Source organism: Narcine bancroftii, chromosome 5 (genome assembly GCF_036971445.1).
Source record: "Narcine bancroftii isolate sNarBan1 chromosome 5, sNarBan1.hap1, whole genome shotgun sequence".
NCBI lineage: Eukaryota > Metazoa > Chordata > Chondrichthyes > Torpediniformes > Narcinidae > Narcine > Narcine bancroftii.
The window spans coordinates 154,589,653-154,616,243 of NC_091473.1; the positions used below are offsets into that span (position 1 = coordinate 154,589,653).

At 50.6% G+C, this 26,591-nt stretch overlaps 1 protein-coding gene across 5 annotated transcripts in view; it reads right to left on the reverse strand.

Annotated features, from left to right (window-relative positions):
- Positions 1–19,761: 19,761 nt before the first annotated feature.
- The window catches only part of col11a1a (collagen, type XI, alpha 1a), a 376,434-nt gene continuing 369,604 nt past the window's right edge, over positions 19,762–26,591 (reverse strand). For all 5 annotated transcript variants that reach the window (XM_069939457.1, XM_069939458.1, XM_069939456.1 and 2 more), the window contains 4 exons: positions 24,426–24,538; positions 22,014–22,082; positions 20,949–21,182; positions 19,762–20,326 (listed from right to left, as the gene is read on the reverse strand). In XM_069939457.1, coding sequence (XP_069795558.1) covers positions 20,180–20,326; positions 20,949–21,182; positions 22,014–22,082; positions 24,426–24,538 — 563 coding nt within the window. In that variant the 3' untranslated portion in view covers positions 19,762–20,179. The remainder of the gene's footprint in view (positions 20,327–20,948; positions 21,183–22,013; positions 22,083–24,425; positions 24,539–26,591) is intronic.

Here is a 26,591-nt window from a genome sequence, read left to right on the forward strand (position 1 = left end):
GTGCTAATGGATCTCACCCTGGAGGCAGGTGGGCTCTGGGTCTTGTCCCACCTTGAGCAGTCGTGACGGTGTCGGGGCCAGGGTCACTGTGGTGGGAGAGGAGACCCCAGGTTGCCCTGCCTGAGGGTGTGGGGGGCGGGGCCCACAGGCCAGTGAGAATCCCTCAGCCTGCTTCTGGTGTGTCGGGCAGTGAAACTCATTGACTGAAGGTCCACAGGCTGAAGGCATTTGGGAGATGGTGGGCAATGAGAGAAATATGACTGTCCCCAGGCTGGGAGTTCTCACAGGTGGAGCGGTGCCACACTCAGGCCCACAGGCTGAGGTCATTCCTGAATTGTTAACATAGATCCAGGGTGTCTATCCTGGTACTCGGACATGATGCCACCATCCAAAGGGATGGAATGGTCTCCTCCTGTCCGGTTGTCTATCCTGGTTCTCGGACATGATGCCACCGTCCAAAGGGATGGAATGGTCTCCTCCTGTCCGGTTGTCTATCCTGGTTCTCGGACATGATGCCACCGTCCCAAGGGATGGAATGGTCTCCTCCTGTCCGGTTGTCTATCCTGGTTCTCGGACATGATGCCACCGTCCCAAGGGATGGAATGGTCTCCTCCTGTCCGGTTGTCTATCCTGGTTCTCGGACATGATGCCACCGTCCCAAGGGATGGAATGGTCTCCTCCTGTCCGGTTGTCTATCCTGGTTCTCGGACATGACGCCACTGTCCCAAGGGATGGAATGGTCTCCTCCTGTCCGGTTGTCTATCCTGGTTCTCGGACATGATGCCACCGTCCCAAGGGATGGAATGGTCTCCTCCTGTCCAGTTGTCTATCCTGGTTCTCGGACATGATGCCACCGTCCAAAGGGATGGAATGGTCTCCTCCTGTCCGGTTGTCTATCCTGGTTCTCGGACATGATGCCACCGTCCCAAGGGATGGAATGGTCTCCTCCTGTCCGGTTGTCTATCCTGGTTCTCGGACATGATGCCACCGTCCCAAGGGATGGAATGGTCTCCTCCTGTCCGGTTGTTACTTTCAGCATCTTTCTAAGGGTCACACTGACTGGGTGCAAGTCTGAGGCCTGCCCCGTTACATAGGAATGGGTCTGGGTGAGGGATAGTCAGCAGCACATGGGGTGGGGGGTGGTCTGGGATGGACGAGGGGACATGGTGTGGTTCCTTGGGTGGGATGTAGTCTGGTCAGAGATGGGTTGGAAAGGGATTGGGAAACATGGTGGAGTTCCCTGGATGGGGGCTGGTCTGGGATGGGTTGAACAGGGGGATATGTTGGGGGTTCCTTGGGTGGGAGCTGGTCTGGGATGGGTTGGATGGGGACATAGTGGGGGTTCACTGAGTGGCGGCTGGTCTGGGATGGGTTGGATGGGGACATGGTGGCGGTTCACTGGGTGGCGGCTGGTCTGGGATGGGATGGATGGGGACATAGTGGGGGTTCGCTGGGTGGTGGCTGGTCTGGGATGGGTTTGATGGGGACATGGTGGCAGTTCACTGGGTGGCGGCTGGTCTGGGATGGGTTGGATGGGGACATGGTGGGGGTTCACTGGGTGGTGGCTGGTCTGGGATGGGTTGGATGGGGACATGGTGGGGGTTCACTGGGTGGCAGCTGGTCTGGGATGGGTTGGATGGGGAAATGGTGGGGGTTCACTGGGTGGCAGCTGGTCTGGGATGGGTTGGATGGGGACATGGTGGTGGTTCACTGGGTGGCGGCTGGTCTGGGATGGGTTGGATGGGGACATGGTGGGGGTTCACTGGGTGGCAGCTGGTCTGGGATGGGTTGGATGGGGACATGGTGGGGGTTCACTGGGTGGCAGCTGGTCTGGGATGGGTTGGATGGGGACATGGTGGTGGTTCACTGGGTGGCGGCTGGTCTGGAATGGGTTGGATGGGGACATGGTGGGGGTTCCCTGGGTGGGGGCTGGTCTGGGATGGGTTGGATGGGGACATGGTGGGGGTTCACAGGGTGGCGGCTGGTCTGGGATGGGTTGGATGGGGACATGGTTGGGGTTCCCTGGGTGGGGGCTGGTCTGGGATGGGTTGGATGGAGTGACACAGGAGGATGTTTGTATGATTGGGCTGTGGCCCTGCAGGGAAGCCCTGATCCTCCACCCTTGGTTCATCAGAATCCCCTGCAGCCTCACCACTGCACCACTCTCTGCGTCAGCTACACACTGTTCCTGCCTCTTATAGGCACATCCCTACCATGGGAACACCTGGGGCACCATCCTGGTGGGAGAGGGCAGGCAGTCAGCCTACAGGATCCCCAACATTTTGCTGCATGGACATGAATGGCCACCTTAGGCATGACCAGGAACAGACAGAGGAGGGGTTCCCTGTCTGACCTGCCCCCCCCACCCCCCAGATCTGCACCAGGTGCCCAAAGATCCAGAGGATGGGGTTTGTGTAGACTCTCCAAGCACTCAGTTAAGGACTGCAGCATTTGCACCCTGTGAATACATGGAACACTGACTGCTTTGGGCCGCAGATGTACCAGAGGATGTCCACCTTAAAACCCTATTATAAGGCAATGCTCTCACTCTGCTGTAGAGGAGGACCTGGGCAGGGAGACCTCCACTGGGGATGTCTCCTTGCTGCTGGAGGGAAGACTTTGGACAGGTACACGGATGGGAGAGGTATGGAGTGCTATGGACTGGGTGCAGGTCAGTGGGACCAGGCAAATAAAATGGTTTGGAACAGACTAGAAGGGCTGAAGGGGCCTGTTTCTGTGCTGTAATGTTCTCTGGTTCTTAGACAAGGGTGAGGAAGTGGAGAGAGTTCAAGAAACCTCACTGCCTGATGTGAAATCCCAAGATTTAGCTCATGTTGTATGGGATTGGTCCCTGAGTCTTGGGCGTGTCCAATGGGAAATGTTAAGCAAAGGTGATCTGTCCAATTGCTTGAGCCTGGGTTGGCCACAGGACGGGTTAGCTCCCTCGGGTCAAGCCTGGGGTGAGCAGATTGATCTCCATGGGATGCGTTGACATTTACTCACCTCTTAGCACCATTGGCATCACTCTTGTGCCTACAGGATAGAGGGGAGGTAGGGTACAGCCCCGTGCCCAGCAGCAGTTAGAGCTGTCTGGAGTTTGGGGATTTCTTCTCAATAAGACCTACCTCCTTTTGGCCTGTCCGAGGTCCAGACCCACATTGTGCCCCGGAACTGTCCCTCGGATTTTTCCTCGCCTGCCAGTGATGAGGGGGTGACCCAGCAGAATTTAGTAAAACCATGAGCGCATGGCGGACAGAGACTTTTCCTCAGGGGAGTTTAGCTTCCCACTCAAGTGGACATGCATTTAAGGTGAGGTGGCCAAGTTTAAGGGAGATGTGTGGCGCAAGATTTTCAAAAAATATTTAGACCTGCAGCGCGGTAACAGGCCCTTTCAGCCCACGAGTCCATGCCATCCAATTACACCCGAATGACCTACAACCCCTATACATTTTAAACGGTGGGAGGAAACCAGAGCCCCTGGGGAAAACCCATGGGGAGAAGGTGCAAACTCCTTATAGACAGCGCGGGATTTGAACCCCGGTCCTGATTGATGGTGCTGTAATGGCCTGGCTCTCACCACTACAGCTACCATGGCGCGGTTTGTTTATTACAGAGTGCTGGGAATGGGCTGCCAGGAGCAGTGGGAGAAACAGATATGAGGTGATGTTCTCGAAGTTTTGCGACAAGACGTAAACAGTTGGGGATGGAGGAATAGTTACAGGCAGCTCCAGTCATGTATCTCATCTTGGGAATAAAATCCTACACAGACATATGGGCCAAAGGGCCTTTTCCTTTTCTATGTTCTACATCCTTCTGTGTGTCAGAATTTCCTTGCTCTTGATTTGCTCCTGTCTAACCTGCTGAACTCCCCCCTTGCCAGTCGTTTAAACCCTAGCATATTTCCCCTCCAGGATATTGGTTCCCTTCCAGTTCAGGTGCCATCCATCCCTTTGGTACAGGGGCCTCCTTCCTTGGAAGAGAGCCCAGTGATGCAAGAATGTGAAGCCCTCCCTCCTGCACCAGGCTCTTCCCCACACATTTAACTGTGGCATGAAATTCGACATGTTCTCAGTGTTCAATTTTTACAGATGCACTATGGTGAATACCCTGTCTGGTTACTTCACAGCATGGGACAGCTTGGTCCAAGATGGCAAGAAACTGCATGACTGCAGGGAAGAGATGCAGGAGGATCAGAGCCAGCCCCACCAAGCTGGGGAACAGGTTCTTCTCACGGGCAATGAGATGGTGAACGACCAAAGGAGCTGCTCCCACTGACCCTCCGAGACTCTCATGTTTGTGCAGCAATACTTATTATTTATTGGTATAGATGAAGAACTGGTCCTGCATTTGTATTGCATCTGTGTGCGTGTTATGTCTGCTTGTGTGTCTGCGTGTTTTGCACCAAGGAGTGGAGAACACGGGTAGCACGCGTGCAATCAGATGACAATAAACTTGAGTTGAGTTGTGGACACTGCCCAGGCCAACTCACACACCCCCTCCCCTCCATCAACTCTGTTGTACTTCCCACTACCTTAGGTCAGCTGCCAAAATAGGAAAGGACTTATCCCACCCTTGTCTTCCACTGGGCAGGTGCATCACATTGAAGGTCAGTTTCTTCCCACTGACTTGTGAACAGACCTTTCGTTAGTGAATGTCACTGTCCACTGCAGCTCTTTCACTGGATGCAAGCCTCAAGCACCAGAACAGGCCCTGTAGCCCACTCTGCTCTGCACCCCCTTGTCCCTGTCTCACAGGGCACACAACAAGAAAACAACTCCCAACTTGTTTCCTCTTCTGACACCAGTGCCCTGGTTAACAAAGGCCTGCATCTGGATGTCTTCATCTCTCTGACTACCTGTGCCGCCACCTTCAGAGGTCCCTGAGAACCAAGGCCCCTCTGTTTGTACCTGCAGGGCCCCACCATTCGTTATGTTTCTCCCTCACACTAATCCAGATTAAATCCCATCTGCTATTGATCTGCATGTTCACAACTGATCCATGTCTTTCTGTAACCCAACATCACTCTTCTCACCATCCTCAGAAAGTCAATTTGATGCTCATGTAGCCATCGACTCCCAGCCTTTTATCGGCTATGGACCCTGTAAGCTCTATGGCCCCCTTCTCTGTGAAGCAGTCACGTTTCGGTTTCTTCCCTATTTCTCTCCTACCGACTACATAAACAATATTGATGCTACGTGAGATGAAAGAAAACAAGTGCTGTGGCCACCCTGGGGGTCGTAAGACTCCCGTTGAGAAGGGCTGCTTTTAACGGTATCATTCCATGGGACGACTGTGAGAGCCTGTCACCTCTGGAGAGGATGAAATAGCCACAAGGACTCTGACACATGGTCAGCATGGACAAGTTGGGCCAAGTGGCCTGATCTGCACCATGTGTCACAAACATAATGTTAGGGCAGAGGGAAGGTGGGGGGGGGGGGGCGATAGGAAACTGAAGGGAAATCCAGAACTGGCCCATTCTCCCTGTGACCAAGTGGGTTTCCGAGAGGGGCTCCGGTTTCATCCCACATCCCACCCAAAATTGTGTGGGTGGTACAAGGCATCAGGGATGGGGAGAGCATTCCACAATCTGTGAGTTGGAAGTGAGCTCCTGCAGATGTACAGGAACGTTACAAAGTCTCCTCACTGATCCTCCTGCACACCTCACCTCCAATATTTCTCTGTCTTGGAGCAGCGCTTTCTCTCCCCTTCCCATTTGCAAAAGCCAATGTTATAAAATATACTTTTACTTTCTCACTCTGACTCCACAGCCTCCCACACAGCTCACAAGAGCAGCTCCACTCTAACTGAATCCAGCTTCTCCACCAGAGGGCTTTTCCTGTTCATCAGAACAACTTTACACCATCCTCGCAGACCCAGAATAGGACATCTCTACAATTTTTCCAGGTGAGCGTTTTTCATGGCATTGAAAAAGATACTTCAAAATAAACGTCTCATGAAAAGTGCTCCATTGTCAAGAATTGAGAGAGTTAAAAATTGAGGATCTTTTCTCCTGGCACGAAATCAGAGATGGCATATTACCAGATATTTAATCAATGACGTCCAAGATAAACTTGAATTACAGATGGAACCCTCGACACCCACTGACATTTTTATAATGATATAATTAACGCGTTCACAGTGTAATGCGCACACTATCAAAAGGCAAGCTCTGTTATCAGTAAATACAGTTAGATGAACAGGCAGAGCTGGATTATTGCTGAAAGAATGAATATTAAATACAACAAAAACAAGTTGAAACCTATTAATTCCAGTGTGGCTTTGACATTCTGCAGACTGTCACTTTCAGAATCAAGCTGAGTTGATCTTGAACGATGTCTCTACTGATGGCCAAGGTGGGACTATTGCAGGTGCATAGGCCTTCCTTCCGATCCACGTTCCAGGTTCAAGGCAATTGCCATAAGCACCTGCATTTAAGGTGGGGATCGGAGGGGAAATTTTGAGAGAACAGAGTTTGTCTGTTCCTATCAGGGATGAAAGGCAAGGTTAGCAGGTTTTTGAGGGATATTGGGGATCTGGTTCGGAAGAAGAGAGAGGGCATAACAGGTAAAGGGAACACAGAGCAAATGAGGTTCTTGAGGAGTATAAAAAATGCAGGAAAATCCTTAAGGAAAATTAGGAGGGGTAAAGAAGAGGTTGCTTTGGCAGAGAATGTGAAGGAAAATCCTGAGGGTTTCTACAGGTATATTAAGAGCCAAAGGATAGTAAGGGAGAAAATTGGTCCCTTGAAGATCAGAGAGGTCGGCTTTGTATAGAGCGAAAAGAGTTGGGGGAAGATCTTAAATGCTCTGTTTTTTCATCAATAGAACCATAAAATCAGAAAGCTACAACACAGAAAACGGAGCATTCAGCCCTTCTAGTCTGTGCCGATCACTATTCCACTAGTCCCATTGACCCCACTCCATAACCCTCCAGACCTCTCCCATCCAAGTCTCTATCTAATCTATTCTTAAAACACCAGAACGAGCCCACATTCATCACATCAGATGGCACCTCATTCCACACGCCCCTCTCTGAGTGAAGAACTTTCCCCTAATGTTTCCCCTAAACTTTTCCCCTCTCACCTTAAAGTCAAGTCCTCTTGGATTTATCTCTCCTAATCTCAGTGGAAAGAGCCTACTTGCATCTACTCTGTCAATATCTCTCATCATCGTGTAAACCTCTATCAAATCTCCCCTCATTCTTCTTCACTCCAGGGAATAAAGTCCTAACCTGTTTAATCTTTCCCTGTAACTCAGTTCATGAACACCTGGCAACATCCTAGTAAATCTTTTCTGCACTCTTTCAATCTTACTGATATCCTTCCTGTAGTCGGTGACCTGAACTGCACACAATATTCCAGATTTGGCCTCACCAATGTCTTAAACAACTTCACCATAACATCCCAACTCCTATATTCAATACTTTGACTTATAAAGGGTAAGATGTCAAAAGGTTTCTTTACAACCCTGCCCACCTGAGGCACCATCTTCAGGGAACAATGTATCTGTATTCCCAGATACCTTTGCTCCTCCGCACTCGTCAGTGCCCAACTGTGTACATCCTTCCTTGGTTTGCCCTTCCAAAATGCATCACCTTCCACTTGTCTGCATTAAACTCCATCTGCCATTTTTTGGCCCATTCTCCCAGTTGGTTCAAATCCCTCTGCAAGCTTTGTGTTATCATTATTCAGATCCTTTATATAGACAACAAACAACAAAAACCAAGGAGATGATTGTGGACTTCAGGTGGATGTCAGGGAACATGGCCCAGTCCTCATCAAGGGCTCAGTATTGGAGAGGGTCAAGAACTTCAAATTCCTGTGTGTCAACATCTCCGAGGATCTGTCCTGGAGCCTCCACATTGATGCAATAACAAAGAAGGCTCACCAGCGGCTATACTGAGGAGATTCTGTACATCACTGAAGACTCTCATAAACTTCTCCAGGTGTCCCACGGACAACATTCTGGTTGGTTGCATTCTGTCCGGTGTTGAGGCGCCAACTCTCAGGACAAGAATAAACTTCAGAGGGTTGTTAACCCAGCCTGTGACATCACAGGCACCAGACTTCACTCCACCAAGGACATCTACATGAGGCGGTGTCTTAAAAAGCAGCCTCTATCCTCAAACACCCCCACCCCCCAGGCCATGTCCTCTTCACTCTGCTACCATTGGGGGAAAAGGTACAGGAGCCTAAAGACGAGCACTCAGCCATCAGATTCCGGAATCAATGAACCAAAGACACTCCCTCACTTTTCATACCCAACCATTATTTTGCCTGGTCTACTGACCTGCACTCAGTCCATAACCCCCATACTTCTCCCATCTATGGACCTGTCCAAATTCTTCTTTAATGTTAAAGGTCAGCCCACATTCACCACCTCAGCTGGCAGCTCGACCCACACTCCCATTGTCGGGAATAGCAAGAGCCAAATGGACACTCCTAATCAGAGGGGGAAGGGCTGGCAAGTCAGAGGTGAATACAGGTGGGGAGGGGGAAAAGAAAGGAACTAAGGTGTGGGATTTTGAGGGATGGGTGGAGGGCGGGAGAGAGGGATGGAGGGGGATGAAGGCGGATGGAGGAATGGAGGAAGGGAGGGATGGGAGGAGGAGGGATAGATTGACGGGGATGGAGGGTTAGGGTTAGGGATGAGGGAGGGTGAGACAGGAGGTGGAGGAAGGGATGGAAGGAGAGTGGAGGAGAGGAACCAGGGGAAGGGGGGTGGGAGAAGGGAGGGAGGGGGTGGTGAGGGAGAGCTGGAGGGATGGAGGTGTGAGGGAGGGATGGAAGGTGTAGAGGAAAAGAGAGGGAGGGAGGCATAGAGGGAAGGGAAGGAAGGAGGTTGGAGGGAGGAGCAGAGGAAGGGGAGGAGATAGGGGAGGGAGGGATGGTTGGGGGAAGGGAGGGAGGGGAGAAGGTAGGGGAGGAAGGGAAGGATATTGTGGAGATGGGTGGAGGGAGGGAACTGCAGACCAGGGAGTTCTACAAGACCGAGTCTGTGGACTGGTGGGGACTGGTGATGGGACGGGGATGGTGGTGGGAATGGGAAAGGTGTGACTGGTGGTGGGACGAGGGTGGTGTTGGGAATGGGAAAGGTGTGACTGATGGTGGGACGGGGATGGTGGTGGGAATGGGGAAGGTGAGACTGGTAGTGGGACGGGGATGGTGGTGGGAATGGGGAAGGTGTGACTGGTGGTGGGATGGGGATGGTGTTGGAAATGGGAAGGTTTGATGGGTTGGGTGCAGAGGCTGGTGAGGACCATGGAAACAGTCCCTGTTCAGTCTGGGGAGTGGGTGTGTGCAGATGTGCGGAAACGGAGAAGGGAGTGGTCTTCATTGGTGACAGCTGGGGGACAATCAGGATGCCCTGGAATGGAAGAAACATCCCCAGGCAGAGACAGAGATGCCCAGTGAGTTGGCCCAAAGGATAGAGCTCAACTTCATGATGATCACAGAACAGGAGTACGAGGTGACATCTCTCCTGACGACTGACAGCTCAACATCAGAGAGGGGAGGTGAGGAGGTGGGGGGAGGGGGAATGGTGAAGGTGTGGAAGGGTTTGAGGGGGGACAAAGGGAAGGTGGACTGAGTTGGTGAGAAACATGTTACCTGGGTTTAAGCATCTAGAGTATAGGGAGAGATTGGACAGATTAGGTCTTTATTCTTTGGAGCGTAGAAGGTTGAGAGGGGATTTGATAGAAGTATTTAAGATTATGAAAGGGATAGACAGAGTGGATGTGGATAGACTATTTCCGTTAAGAGGAGGAAAGATTAAAACAAGAGGACATGAGTTAAGAATTAAGGGGCAGAGGTTTAGAGGTAACATGAGGGGGAACTTCTTGACTCAGAGAGTGGTAGCCGTGTGGAATGAGCTTCCGGGAGAAATAGTGGCGGCGGAGTCAATTGTATTATTTAAGAAAAGGTTGGACAGGTCTATGGATGAGAAGAAGATGGAGGGTTATGGGCATTGTGCAGGGAGGTGGGACTAGAAAGGGGTGTTTGGTTCGGTGCGGACTAGAAGGGCCTAATGGCCTGTTTCCGTGCTGTAATTGTTATGTTATGTTATGTTATGCATCCTGTTACACTCTGGATCTTTCTCACAGCCCACACTGACATCTAGTGTTGCAGCTTCATTATTCTCCCACACTCCACCACCCCCCTCCCCCTACTCAGCCCAGGACCATCAGTATGCCCTACATCCCCCAGCCCAGGACTATCAGCATCCCCCACACCCCTCAATGCAGGACCATCAGTATACTCCACATCCCCCAGCCCAGGACCATCAGTATCCCCACACCCACTGGCCCAGGACCATCAGTATCCCCCACAACTCCATCCCAGGACCATTAGATTCCCCCACACCACTCAGCCCAGGACCATCAGTATACCCCACATCCCCCAGCCCAGGACCATCAGTATCCCCACACCCACTGGCCCAGGACCATCAGTATCCCCCACAACTCCATCCCAGGACCATTAGTATCCCCCACAACTCCGGCCCAGGACCATTAGTATCCCCCACATCCTCCAGCCCAGGACTATCAGTATCCACCCCACATTCCCCAGCCCAGGACCATCAGTCTATCGCCCTCCCCCTACCCCCCCCCCCCCTCCCACCCCAGGACCATCAGGATTCAGTTAATAAACAGGAATGGTGTGTTCCCAGTTATCCAACTCCAGGAGTCTCTTCTCTGACGTTGTGAGATTAAACTCATCCTGGTGTCAGCCAGTCTACGCTGAGCAGTTTTTGCCCATCCACGCCAATCTCATTTACCAGCCCTGGCCCAGTCTCCCTCTCTGTGGTTCATGTCCTTGTTTTGACATTTGATGGGATGAACTTGGGCAGGCAACACAGAGCAGATGGGGCAAAGGGCCTGTATATCTGACCACGATTCCTCCTCGATCCATACAACAGGTCATCGTGACCCTACCATTAATAAACGGGGAGCCAGTGGCCAAGCAGCAAGGAATGATTTCCTTTCCCCGACGTCACCCACTGGCTTGCTCTGGTGATAATGTGTTGCTGGACAGGTCTTGACCTCTTGCCAGACTCCCCCCTCACACCGGCCCAGCAACTAAGACCAGCTCTCCCACCTCAGTGACACCCCCTCCCCACTGCAGTGACATCCCCTATCCCCGACAGTGACACCCCTTCCCTACCTCAGTGACACCCCCTCCCCACCTCAGTTACACCCTCTTCTCCACCTACCTCAGTAACACCTTCTCCCCCACTGGAGTGACATCCTCTCCCCCACCTCATAGGAGGGCTTCCCTGTTCCCCTGTCCCCATGGATCAGAGAGTACCCCTTTTGGACTGATTTCTGTGATAATGGGGTCGGGCCAGGGATCTGCATCTGCAGCTGGGCTAAAAGGAAGGTGGTAAGTTTGTAGCTGCACTAAGATTGGTAGAGTTGTGGAGAGTAACAGGGTGTGGGACAGGTACAGATATGGGCAGGGTTTAATCTGGACAAGTACGAGGTGCTGCAGTTTGGGAGGTTAAATACAATGCGAATATATACAGTTAATGGCAGGGCTCCTAACAGCGTTGACGTGCAGAGGGATCTGGGGGTGCAGCTCCACTGCTCGGTGAAAGTGCCCACACCAGTAGACCGTCTGGTAAAGAAGATGCATGGTTTGCTGGGCCTCTTTGGGCAGGGCATTAAGAAGGTCATGTTGCAGGTACATCAAATTGTGGTTTGAGCTGTTCTGGTCACCCCATTATAGGAAGGATGTAGAGGCTTTGGAGAGGGTGCAGGGTTACCAGGATGTGGCCTGGTTTAGAGGGTATATAGCAGTTAGTGCAACACTGATACAGCAATCGGGACCCAGGATCGAATGCCGAGCTGTCTGTAAGGAGTTTGTACGTTCTCCTCGTGTCTGCTTGGGTTTTCCCCAGGAGCTCTGGTTGCCTCCCACCGTTCAAAACGTACCACGGGTGTAGGTCAATTTGGGTGTAATTGGGCATCATGGGTTTAAATGGCCAGAATTGGCTTGACTATATTGTAAATGGCTGAGGGGAGACTGGATAAGAGGGTGTATAAAATTATTAGAGGCTTTGATGGGGTGGGACAGTCAGAATCTTTTCCCCAGGGGAAAAACACTATTCACCATAAGAAAAGAGTGGTGGGTCCTGGAATGGGCTGCCAGATGTAGTGGAGGAAGCTTCTGGACAGACCCATGAACATGAGGAGGATGTAGAGTTAGCTGTCAGGTGCAGGCAGCAGGTCTCAGTTTGTTCAGTGCAGAGACACAGGTTCCGATACCATACTGTTCTGTGTTCCAGGAGACACCATCTCAGTGTCCACTCTTCCCTTCACACCAGGGGCACAGGCTTTCCCCACAGCTACTGAAATTCTCCACATTCCCCATCGACTGAGATGGATATCTGTCATAGCGTCGATCCAGAGAATCTCTTCCCAACCTGCCCCAGGAATTAGTATTTAATATTTCTAAGTTTTCAAGGAATTATCTTTAAAGCCCTTCAACCTGACGGTTCAGCTGATTAAATGTTGAAATATCACCGCCTGGGTTCACGATGTCTCCACAGGGCTCTTCAATCTCAATCTCGCTCCGCTCTCGCTGAACAGTGACGGCAGATTTATGGGCTGATTTGTTATTGCCGTTCAGATCGGATCCAAATTCTGCGCTCATTCCCTGCTGTGTGGTCAGGCAGTGTAACCTAGTGCAGTGGCAGATTATCCCTGTAACACTGCGGGTGTCGGCTTCACCTGTGAATACACAAGATCTCAGGCTCTGGAACAGCCCTGAAACACCCACACCTTGACCCAAACTCTGGGACAACCCAGACATCTGTCTGCACCACCCAGACACCTGTATGCACCATACAGACATCCGTCTGCACCACCCAGACATCGTCTGCATCACTCAGACATCCATCCGCGCCAGACACACAACTGTCTGCACCACCCAGACATCCGTCTGCACCAGGCAAACATCCATCTGCACCATCCAAACATCTGTCTGCACCACCCAGACATCCATCCGCACCAGCCAAACATGTCACCACCAGCCAAACATCTGTCTGCACCACCCAGACATCTGTCTGCACCACCCAGTCATCTGTCTGCAGCACCCAGACATCTGTCTCCACCAGCCAAACAACTGTCTGCACCACCCAGACATCTGTCTGCACCACCGAGACATCCATCCGCACCAGCCAAACATCTGTCTGCACCACCCAGACATCTGTCTCCATCAGCCAGACATCTGTCTGCACCACCCAGACATCCATCCGCACCAGCCAAACATCCATCTGCACCACCCAAACATCTGTCTCCATCAGCCAAACATCTGTCTCCACCAGCCAAACATCTGTCTGCACCACCCAAACATCTGTCTCCATCAGCCAAACATCTGTCTCCACCAGCCAAACATCTGTCTGCACCACCCAAACATCTGTCTCCATCAGCCAAACATCTGTCTCCACCAGCCAAACATCTGTCTGCACCACCCAGACATCTGTCTCCACCAGCCAGACATATGTCTGCACCACCCAGACATCCATCTGCACCACCCAGACATCTGTCTGCACCACCCAGACATCTGTCTGCACCACCCAGACATCTGTCTCCACCAGCAAAACATCTGTCTGCACCACCCAAACATCTGTCTCCACCAGCCAAACATCTGTCTGCACCACCCAAACATCTGTCTCCACCAGCCAAACATCTGTCTGCACTACCCAGACATCTGTCTGCACCACCCAGACATCTGTTTGCACCACCCAGTCATCTGTCTGCACCACCCAGACATCCATCCGCACCAGCCAAACATCCATCTGCACCACCCAAACATCTGTCTCCACCAGCAAACATCTGCCTGCACCATCCAGACATCTGTCTGCACCATCCAGACATCGTCTGCATCACCCAGACATCTGTCCACACCAGCCACACATCTGTCTGCACCAGGCAAACATCCGTCTGCACCATCCAAACATCCGTCTGCACCACCCAGACATCCATCCGCACAAGCCAAACATCCATCTGCACCACCCAAACATCTGTCTGCACCACCCAAACATCTGTCTGCACCACCCAAATATCTGTCTGCACCACCCAAATATCTGTCTGCACCACCCAAATATCTGTCTGGATCACCCAGACATCTGTCTCCACCAGCCAGACATCTGTCTGCACCACCCAGACATCCGTCTGCACCAGCCAGACATATGTCTGCACCACCCAGACATCCGTCTGCACCACCCAGACATCTGTCTGCACCACCCAGACATCTGTCTCCACCAGCCAAACATCTGTCTGCACCACCCAAACATCTGTCTCCACCAGCCAAACATCTGTCTGCACCACCCAAACATCTGTCTCCACCAGCCAAACATCTGTCTGCACTACCCAGACATCTGTCTGCACCACCCAGTCATCTGTCTGCACCACCCAGACATCCATCCGCACCAGACAAACATCCATCTGCACCACCCAAACATCTGTCTCCACCAGCAAACATCTGCCTGCACCATCCAGACATCTGTCTGCACCATCCAGACATCGTCTGCATCACCCAGACATCTGTCCACACCAGCCACACATCTGTCTGCACCACCCAGACATCCGTCTGCACCAGGCAAACATCCGTCTGCACCATCCAAACATCCGTCTGCACCACCCAGACATCCATCCGCACCAGCCAAACATCCATCTGCACCACCCAAACATCTGTCTGCACCACCCAAACATCTGTCTGCACCACCCAAATATCTGTCTGCACCACCCAAATATCTGTCTGCACCACCCAAATATCTGTCTGGATCACCCAGACATCTGTCTCCACCAGCCAGACATCTGTCTGCACCACCCAGACATCCGTCGCACCACCCAGACATCTGTCTGCACCAGACATCACTTTTTCTTGCACGATTACATCTCATCTTTTATATTCATTATCAATTTTTTTCTGTCTCGTGGTATTTTTTGGTAACTTAATTTACCAAATTACTAAATTTTGGTGAATTTTTTTTGCAATGGGAAACATTACTTGTGATGCTCCAGCAAGGAAGAATTTAGAACAAAGAATAGTCCAGCACAGTACAGTCCTTTGGCCCACAATAATGTGCTGACCTTCAGACCCTGCCTCCCACATCACCCTCCACTTTAAATTCCTCCACGCACTTGTCTAGTCATCTCTTGAATTTCCCCAACATACCTGCCTCCCCCACTGACCCAGGTCATGCATTCCACGCACCAACCCCTCGCTGGGTAAAAATCCTTCCTCTATTATCTCCCTTAAACTTCCCACCCATCCCTACATTGTACTTGACGGATAGACGTGTAATCGCCAAGTAATCTGGGCTGCTTTTCAGGCCCAATAAAGGGGGAGGTGGGGGTGAGGGGGGTGGGGGAGTCAAATAGATGTTACGAGCCCTAAGAACTCAAAACCAGCAGCCACAGAAATTCACCAAGACAACGACGACTTCAACAAAACTGGTTTCATCTTCTTAACACAGAATAATGAGATCAATATTTAACTTAGTTCTATTAACTTACTTAACTTAACCCCCTCCAAAGTCAAAGTTCACGTGTGTATATGTGTCTGTGTGTGTGTAAGTATGTGTGTGAGTGAAATCTCTTGGTGCCTGCCACATTGACCACCGCCAGTGGGCTGATATCGCCTCAAACCGTCCATCTTGGCGCCTCACAGTTTGGCGGGCAGCAACCTCCTTTGAAGAAGACCGCAGAGCCCACCTCACTGACAAAAGACAAAGGAGGAAAAACCCAACACCCAACCCCAACCAACCAATTTTCCCCTGCAGCCGCTGCAACCGTGTCTGCCTGTCCCGCATCGGACTTGTCAGCCACAAACGAGCCTGCAGCTGACGTGGACATTTACCCCCTCCATAAATCTTCGTCCGTGAAGCCAAGCCAAAGAGTGTGAGTGTGTGAATGAGTGAGTGTGTGTATGTGTGTGTGTGTGTGTGTGTTTGTGTGTGTGTTCTTTTTCACTGTCCAATTATTTACTGTTCACTTCTCGAAGATCACTGGTATCAGGCAGTTTTTAGTACCTGTGCACAGAATTAAACAGTCAGTAGGGCCGAACTGGCCTGTTCTGTGCTGTAAGTGGTTATATAACAGGCTCTGGTGTCTTAAGTTGTTACCAGTCAGGAAGGATGGATCCAGAGAGACATTCGTTGTTTGTGGGACACGCAAACTGATTGCCTTCAATCGGCAGCTAGTGTCTTTCCGAAGAAAGTGCCTTCTTCCAGGTTACTGCAGAGTTCTTCTTTTCCCCTATTTCAGTAGAAGCACGACGACCAGACACAGAGAGTCTGCAGAGAGATTTCGAATAGGCTGAACTTGGAATTCAAAAACCATCTTGAAATGGGGACTTTACCAGGCTTTTCACTTGGCCAGCCTTCACTGACACTGCAGGTTTTATCCCCCCGCCCCCCTCTCTCTCTCTCTCTCTCTCTCTCTCTCTCTCTCTCTCTGTTTCAGTAATGTGATGTTTGCTTGTGAAAAGTGACCCAAGCTACCCAATCTTATTCCTCCTTTTAAACATGTCTTTCATTAACTTATTCCGTTACATATTACACGGATCAAACTTTTGACCTCAGTAAGCAACTGCATCGTACAAGGGTCTGGGAGCACGGATGGGAGGGCGCAAGGGACATTGGGAGCTCAGATGGGCGGGCAGCTTTGGCCAAAAATATGGGGGTTGACTTTTACATGGGTCAATGTAATAAATTTTTGGGCCACAAAAAGGGTGGCAACTATTACACAGTATCGATGATTACACAAGTGTATATGGTATGTATAGAATAATCAACTCACCATCACATGTCCAAGCTCCCAGTGGCAATATTGAGGGAGTGTTGCACCGATCAGCATTTGGGGTCAGACTCCCTTCCTCAGGGTGATGGCTGGAACTTTGCCTTGTGGATGGGATCCAACCTGAAACATTGGCTACTATTTCTCGCTCCCACAGACTTCTCTCTCCCACTGCTCAACCCGCTGTGTTGACTGACTTTTGCCCCAGGTTCCAGCATCTGCCATCTCTCGTGTGGTTCCAGTTGTGAACGCTGTTCCCCGAATTGTCTCCTACTGAGAGGCCACGAATCTGGCTGACCTCAGTTCTAACACAATGTCCAACATGCTCTCACCTCCAACAGGACAAACCACCGTTTTGGTGCTAACCACTTTCAGGGTTGATCATTTGTTGTTTCTCTCCAGTTCATGTTTAATCCGACCCATCCCCGGCCTGTTCATTGCAGGCTCTTCAACCACTGATGGTTGAAATGATTCATCTTGTCTTTCCTTTGATGGTGACCCCAATGACACCTGATCTTCTCATCCCGCTACAAAATCACAGGAGCAGGAGTCCATTCGGCCCTTCAAGTTTCTCCCTTGTTAAGTTCTTGATAAGAACATGGACCATTACAGCACAGTACAGGTCCTCTGCCATGACGTTGTGTTGATTTGTAAGATTATTAGGAGGAGACAGAAAGGGTTGGAAGGAAAAATACAACAGCCATGATTTGAATGGAGGAGAACTCTCAATGGGCTGAATGGCCTCATTCTGCTCCTGTGTTTACGATGATGAGTGTTGAGCTTAATGGAATTTATCCTTGGTTATTGAAACAGATTAGACAAATTTGGGCTGTTTTCTCTGGAGTGTAGGAGGCTGGGGAGAGACCTGCTGGTGAATTTATAATTATATAAAGCAGAATGTAGGTCCTTAGAAGATGAGGAGGGGGAATTACTATTGGGCAATGTGGAAATGGAAGCTATTTTGTGTTGGCCTTCAAGATGGAGGACACATCTAACGTGCCAAAGAGAGAATTATGGATGTGATGGGAGGTGAGGATCTCAAGACAATTACTATGACCACAGAGGTTGTGCAGGGTAAAGCAGTGGGTCTAATGGTAGAAACATCACTGGACCTGATGGGACAAATGGTTCAAAAAGGATACAGAGAGTCTGCAGATATAGACAGGGTACGTGAGTGGGTCTGGCAGATGAAATACAATATTGGTAAGTTGAGGCTACCCACTTTGGAAGGTAAAATGGAAGATCAGGTTATAATTATAACAGTGAAGGATTGCACCGTTAAATTTAGACAAGCCCTTCAGGCCCACGCCCACCAAATAGCCCAATTAATCTACAATCTCTGTATGTTTTTGAAGGGTGGGAGGAAACCGAAGCTGGAGGAAAACCACGCAGACATTGGGAGAATGAGCAAACTTCTTAAAGACAGCGCGGGATTTTAACCCCTGTCACAGCTGCCGTAACAGCGTTGCGCCAACACAGTGCACCGTGCAGAAGGACTTGGGAGGGTTTGTGCATGAAGAACAAAAGGTTGATTTGCAGGTGCAACAGGAAATGGGATGTTGGCCTTCATTGCTGGGGGGATTGAATTAAAGAGCAGAGAGGTTATACAAGCTACTGGTGAGGCCACATCTGGGGAACTGCGTGCAGTTCAGGTCTCCTTACTTGAGGAAGGATGGACTAGCTTTGGAGGCGGCACAGAGGACGTTCACTGGGTTGACTCCAGAGATGAAGGGGTTGGCCTATGTGGAGAGATTGAATCTTCTGGGACTACTGTTAACTATCTTGACCTGGATTCATTATTGTGTGTGTGGAATCTGGGCCTGCTGCTGGTTCACCATTAACAGGAAGGGAGAGACACCAACAAAAGGCATTGACAGATATCAGGGTTAATGAGGTAAGGGAATAGATGGGTGGGCAGGGAGATCCCACTCCCAGCACCTCCGGGGGTAAGGGAATAGATGGGTGGGCAGGGAGATCCCACTCCCAGCACCTCCAGGGGTAAGGGAATAGATGCGTGAGCAGGGAGATCTCACTCCCAGCACCTCCGGGGGTAAGGGAATAGATGGGTGGGCAGGGAGATCTCACTCCCAGCACCTCTGGGGGTAAGGGAATAGATGAGTGGGCAGGGAGATCCCACTCCCAGCACCTCTGAGGGTAAGGAAATAGATGGGTGGGCAGGGAGATGCTATTCCCAGCACCTCGGGGGTAAGGGAATAGATGGGTAGACAGGGAGATGTCACTCCCAGCACCTCCGGGAGTAAGGGAATAGATGCGTGGGCAGGGAGATCTCACTCCCAGCACCTCTGAGGGTAAGGGAATAGATGGGTGGGCAGGGAGATGCTATTCCCAGCACCTCGGGGGTAAGGGAATAGATGGGTAGGCAGGGAGATGTCACTCCCAGCACCTCCTGGCCTTGACTGAAACCTTGACAACATCCACTGAGAATCGGAATCAGAACTCCCTGTGACAGTCAGGAAGCTCGTGTTCACAGACCCTGCGCTGACTCTGACCTTCTGCCCACCCTACACAGAGTCTGAACTGACTGAGATCCCACTGTCCATTCCCTACACAGGATCTGTTCAGACTGGGACCCCTCTGCCCACCCTACACAGAGTCTGAACTGACTGAGATCCCACTGTCCAGTCCCTACACAGGATCTGTTCAGACTGGGACCCCTCTGCCCACCCTACACAGAGTCTGAACTGACTGAGATCCCACTGTCCAGTCCCTACACAGGATCTGTTCAGACTGGGACCCCTCTGCCCACCCTACACAGAGTCTGAACTGACTGAGATCCCACTGTCCAGTCCCTACACAGGATCTGTTCAGACTGGGACCCCTCTGCCCACCCTAAAGAGTGTGTGTACAGATTGAGACCCTTTGCCAAGTCTCTACACAAAGGTTAACCCCAGCTCACAGCAGTGGAAAAGGAATCTCACAAGACGTTAGCACTTTCTTTCCAATTTATTGTTAACACAGTATATTTTATAATTAATTTTACAAAATAGTTATTGAAAAAGGCACAAATGGCAAGTCGAAATTAGAGAGACACTTGCAAGTTCTGAAAACATGAGAGATAATTTACAAAAAGAATAATTACAGTTCAATAAAATACATCTTCTCAGCACCTTAGCCGTGAGATTACTCACCAAAAGAAACTTCTGGTGAAGCAAGGGTCCAGCCGTTAGTTATTTGGCTCCATGCCATTGCCGAGCTCCTGATCTCCAGAATATGTTTAAGTCGTATGATTCGGGCCCCACAAGGGCATTCAGTCATTTCTAGGTATTGATTTGCACTCAGAGGGAAGGGTTGGTCACCCAGCTGCAGAACTTGCACGTGTCTAGAGGAGAGTTGAGCGGCTCATTGATCTACTGTGTCCTTACCCCAGGAAGCAGACGGGGCCGACTTCAAAACCAAATTTCTGGCTGGGGTTCCCAAAGTCACTCACCAAGAAGTCGATGATGGGCACTTGTTGCACTTTGGGGGTGTTGAGCTCAAGTACTGTCTTCCCCAGACCTTTCCTCAACTAGGAAATCAAAGAGAAACAAACTCACTGTGACATTACATCTTTGTGTACAACCTAGATAGAAACTGAGGCAGAGAACGGTGCTCCCAGTGGGGTCTGACCCAGGAACTGTGCATGGGGCTCCAGGTGGGGTCTGACCCTCGGACATGGAGATGGGAACTGTGTACGGTGCTCCTGTTAGGGTCTGACCCAGGGACACGGAGACGGGAATGGTGTACGGAGCTCCCGGTGGGGTCTGACCCTCGGACATGGAGATGGGAACTGTGTACGGTGCTCCTGTTAGGGTCTGACCCAGGGACACGGAGACGGGAATGGTGTACGGAGCTCCCGGTGGGGTCTGACCCAGGGACACGGAGACAGGAATGGTGTACGGAGCTCCTGGTGGGGTCTGACCCAGGGACACGGAGACGGGAATGGTGTACGGAGCTCCTGGTGGGGTCTGACCCAGGGACACGGAGACGGGAATGGTTTACGGAGCTCCCGGTGGGGTCTGACCCAGGGACACGGAGACGGGAATGGTGTATGGAGCTCCCGGTGGGGTCTGACCCAAGCCGTGCAGGCTAGTTATGCTCTGCCTCTTGATTGCTGGTACCATGAAAAGACAGACCCCTTTGGTACTCACACTGCAGCTGTCATAGATGGCTTTTATATAGGGATTGTTGTCATGTGACATCTCCTCATCATTCGATCCCAGGAACCTCAGTGCCTTGTCATAGCTGTCGGAGGTAGTGTCATGCCAGGCTACTGAGTGGTGGCAGTTGTAGGTGAAGTTCTGCCGTGCAGATGCACTCAGCAGTTTCAGGAAGGTCATCTGCACCACGTTAATGTTTTCGCCCTGGGCATCCACATAGGAGAGCTGGTGGAGAAAAAAACATGATAATGGGGCAGGCAGTGGGGACCACAAGGGGTTAACATGGGGCTAGAGATGGGCACATGAGGGGTTAACATGGGGCATGTAGTGGGGACATGAGGGGTTAACATGGGGCAGGACGTGGAGGCATGAGGGGTTAACATGGGACTGAAGATGGGACATGAGGGGTTAACCTGGGGCAGGAGGTGAGTACATGAAGTGTTAACATGGGGCCGGAGGTGGGGACATGTGAGGTTAACATGGGGCAAAGGTGGAGACATGAGGGGTTAACATGGGGCAGGAGGTGGGGACATGAGGGGTTAACATGGGGAAGGAGGTGGGGACATGGGGCATTAACATGGGGCAGGAAGTGGAGACATAAGGGGTTAACATGTGGCAGGAGGTGGAGAGTACGTGGGGTTAACATGGGTAAGGAGATTTGGGACATGATGGTTAATTCAGTGCATGAACTTGGACAGAACACAATGAGTTAATGTGGGGCTTGAGCTGTGAAATATGAAGTGTTAATTTAGGGCTTGAGCTGTGGATGGAACACGAGGGGTTAATTCAGGGCGGGAGCTATGGACAGAACATGAGGGGTTAATTCAGTAAAGGAGGTGGGGATACGAGGAGTTAATGCAGGGAAGGAGGTAGGGACATGAGGGGTTAATTTGGGCCTTGAGCTGTGGGTGAAGCACAACGGGTTAATTTGGGGCAACAACTGTGAAGGGGTTAATTCGGGGAAGGAGGTGGTGGATATGAGGGGTAATCCAGGACAGGAGCTGTGGACAGCACATGTGGGGGTTAACAGGGTGGGACAATGAAGGGTTAACTCACCAGCCGACCCCGCTTGAATTCACTGAACCAGGATCCAGGTGACTCCTTGGACCAGGGAGAGACTCGTGCCTGTTACAGAACAGAGATGGAACAGCTGTTACAGAAACTCAGCTGTGGGTGACCTGTACCGGGCACTTATTGTTCCCGGTTCCAACACAGCTCCAAAATAACTGGGCGAAAGGGGAGAGAGTGGGGGGTCCGAGCAGTGCCGAGTTGTGTACAGGCAAGGGAACGAAGATCCTGATGGGAGCTATGCATAAACTTTTACATGAGACCTCCCGAAAGGTCAGAACATTAGTATCAAGTGCCTGTCTTATGGGTCAAGGTTAGTAGAGCTGGGACTTTTCTCTCTGGAGCGAACAAGGATGAGAGGAGACTTAGAGGTCTACAAGATTATGAGAGGCAGAGATAGGGTGGACAGCCAGCATTCCTTTACCAGGATGAAAATAGCAAATACCAAAGGGCATCTGTACAGGGGTGGATGGTGGGGGAGATGTTTATGAGAGACAACAGGGTACATTTTTTACACACAGAGAGCGGCCTGGAATGCCTTGCCAGGATGATGATGAAGACGGGAACATTAGAGCCATTTAAGAGACTCTTAGACAACAGATGAAAGGAAAATAGAGGGTTACGTGTGTGAGGGAGAGAGAGTTTAGATTGTTGAGTAGGTTTATAGAGGTTGGAACAACATCGTGGACTGAAGGGCCTGTTCTGTGCTGTGATGCTCTATGTTGGAGGGAAAAACTACAATTATTGTGGAACATTTTAAACCAGAATTCTGGCTGGTTACATCACTGACTGATGCAGAGGACAAGAAAAAGTCCAGAGGGTTGTTAACCTGGCTGTGACATCACAGGGACCAGACCACTCCATTGAGGACATCTACATGAGGTGGTGTCTTAAAAAAGCAGCCTCTATCCTCAAAGACCCCACCACCCAGGCCATGCCCTCTTCACTCTGCTACCATCGGTAAGGAGGTCCAGGAGCCTGATGACAAGCACGGTGCCACAAGGACAGCTTCTTTCTCCACACCCCACCCCACCATCTACCACCAGATTCCTGAATAATCGTGCACTGTTTTATTTATTGTTGTGAGATGGTTAAAAAATATGAATGTTTGCCCTGTGAACCTGCCACAAAACAACGAATTTCGTGGCTGTTCCTGACAATAAATTCTGATTTACATATTGACTGGTTGAACGAAACTGGCAAGGGTTTGTGAAGAAGAATCTGTTGAATGACGGGTGGCTGTTTGGAACTCAGAAGAGTGCAGCACAGGAGCAGGCCTTCTGTAGTGAGGAAGGATTAGTCTGGGGCCTTGTGGCTAAAGGCCTCCTGGTGCAATGAATCCAAAGACAGTTTGACCATTGCCATGGTAATGGTCTGAGGGAGTTGTGAACAAGCTTTAAAGACAGGTCAGTGAAGGGACAGTAACAGATGCTCAAACAGCTTGAACACGAGTTGAGTTCCTCCCAATCAAAGAGAGAAACAGCCACAATCCAAGGTTAACAAAGAAAGACAAGGAGGATGTTCACTTGAATCCGCAGATGTGTGCAGTGGCAAAGGCTGTGCTCTTTGGTGCAGGGAGGGGTGACCTTGCTCAATCATGGGAGATCATTGATGGGACAGATGTAGAGATGTTGGCAGTCACAGGACAGCTTCAAACAATGAGTCAAACCAGCAAGATAAGGGGTCAGTCATTTAAATCTGAAGTGCACAGAGAGGGGGAGAGAGGCGAGGGAGGGCGGGAAGGAGGGAGAGGGAGGGGGAGAGGGAGGGAGGGGGAGGAGGAGGGAGAGGAAGGGGGAGGGAGGGGAAGAGGAATAGAGAGGGGAAGAGAGGTGGTGGGGGAATGCAATTGTATATTGTCGCATTGTACCAGGAACAATGATCAACTTTGTTTTGCATCCTATCCAGACAACTTCACTCAAACTTATGTGCAGCAGGTAAAGTTAAAATAGAAGTGTTACAGAGGGAAGTTCAGTTAAAACTGTGTAGGGGGCATCATCTTTTACCATTGAGAGGTCTGTTCAAACGTTTAATAGCAGCAGAAAAGAAAGTAGAGGGTTGCATGTTCAAACACCTGTGTCTTCTGCCTGAGAGGAGGGGGAGAAGAGAGAGGGGGGGGGCGCTTTAGTACGTTGGCTGCCTTCTGATGTCAATGGAAGTGTGGAGAGAGTTGTTAGAGGACGGGTTGGTTTGTGTGACGGCTTGATCTGCATTCACAAGTCTCTGCAGTTTCTTGCAGCCTTGTTCCCACACATGGCTATGAGGCGGTCCTGATAGGATACTTTCCATGGTCATCTGTTGACAGGGGTAAAAGTGAGCACAGGGTAGGACTGAACAGGGGACTTGAAGTGGGGGCAGCCACGACCTGCACCAGACTTTACAAGAGGCACAATTACTCACTCCATTCGACCTATTGTCGGGGTAAATGCAGGTCTCGCCTCCACTTGTGAAATTGCAGTAAACCTTGAAGGAGTCTCCTGTACATCCCTGGTTCGGGTCGATCCAGTACTCACCTGAGACATAACAGAAGGAGTGTTAATTGCTCACTGATGTAATATGAAAAAAAGATCAGAATATTATTTAAATGGCAAGCGATTGGAGCCTGCTGCCATGCAGAAGGACTTGGGAGTGCTTGTGCATGAATTGCAAAAGGTTGGTTTGCAGATACAGCAGGTAATCAAGAGGACAAATGGAATGTTGGCCTTCATTGCTGGGGGGATTGAATTTAGGAGCAGGGGAGTTTTGCTACAACAGTACAAGGTTCTGGTGAGGCCGCATCTGGGGAACTGCGTGCAGTTCTGGTCTCCTTACTTGAGGAAGGATGGACTGGCTTTGGAGGCGAAGCAGAGGAGGTTCACCAGGTTGACTCCAGAGATGAGGGGGTTGGCCAGTGAGGAGACAGTGAGTCATCTGGGACTGTACTCACTGGAATTTAGAAGAATGAGAGGGGATCTTATAGAAACGTATCAAATTAAGATAAGTTAGGTAAAATGTTGCCATTGGTGGGGAGGGGGGGGGAGACCAGAACTAGGGGACATAGCCTCAAGATTCAGGGGAGTAGATTTAGGATGGAGATGAGGAGGAACTGCTTTTCCCAGAGAATCTGTAGAATTTGTTGCCCATTGAAGTGGAGGGGACTTCATTAAATATATTTAGACAAGGTTGGATAGAAACAGGCAGGTGGGTGGAGATGAGCCGATCATCAGATCAGCCATGATCTCAGTGAATGGCAGAGCAGGATCGGTGGGCTGAATGGCTGACTCCTGCTCCTATTTTTTACATGAGGATTGTCCTGACATAGTTCAGGAAAGTCTTTTGGCATGGTGTTCTCCCAGAGGCTGCGTGGGTTCCTATGAGCACTGTCTGTGTGGAGTTTGCATGTCCTCTCAATGATTGTGTGGGTTTCCCCAGGTACCATCTGTATGGAATTTGTATGTTCTCCCAATGACTGTGTAGTTTCCCCAGGCACTGTTTATGTGGAGTTTGCACATTCTTCCAATAGCTGCATGGGTTTTCCCTGGCACTGGTGGAGTTTGCATGCTCACCCAGTGACTGCATGGCTTTCACCTTGGATTCCAGGTGATTTCAACTTCCAGGCTGACCTGCCATGCGAGACCTTGTCAAAGGGAAAATCCATGTATAAAATATTTACTGTCCTGATCTCATCAACCCTCTTTGTCACCTCCTCAAAATCTCTCAGATTCCTGAGTCTCGATCTCCCAGACACGAAGCCACATACACACTACTTCCAATCAGTCCCTGACAATCCAAAAGATGGTAGATCCAGTCTCCAAAATCCCCTGCAGGAACTTTCTAACCACTGACATCAAGGTCACTGTCCTGCCATTGTCTCTTCTTGCTGCCCTTTTTAATCAACAACACATCAGCCTCCCTCCAGCGTTCTGGCAATTCACCCAAGGCCAAAGATGATGTAAATATCTCAGTAAAGGGCATCCAAGGTCTGATGATTGCATTTCACCATATCCTTTAAGAATTCTAAATTAAATTTAGACATACAGCACGGTACATACAGGCCCTTCCAGCCCTCAAGCCCGTAATGCCCAAACACCCATTTAACTAACAAACCCCAGTACGTTTTTGAACGGTGGGAGGAAACTGGAGCCGGTGGGAAGAAACTGGAGTCCCTGGGGAAAACCCACACAGACACAGGGAGACAGACAGCGTGGGATTTGATCCCAGGTCACTAGCGCTGTAACAGCGTTGTGTCAACCGCTGCGCCAACCGTGTCACCCTTACAATTCTGCTCTCCTCACACTCTCACCTACCTCTCACCCCCCAAATTCTATCCCCTCACCTACACACTGAGGGCAATTAACCCACTGACCTGCACATCTTTGGGATTTGGGAGGAAACCGGAGCACCCAGGGAAAACCCAAACAGACACAGGGAGAACATACAAACTCCTTACAGACAGCGCGGGATTCGAACCCCAGTCGCTGGCATTGTAGCAGTATTGTGTTAACCACTATGCCATCCTTGCTGCCCAAGGCTGCCAACGCCTCCTCCCTGGCCGTTTTAATAGTGATCGCCTCCACAGGTAAATAT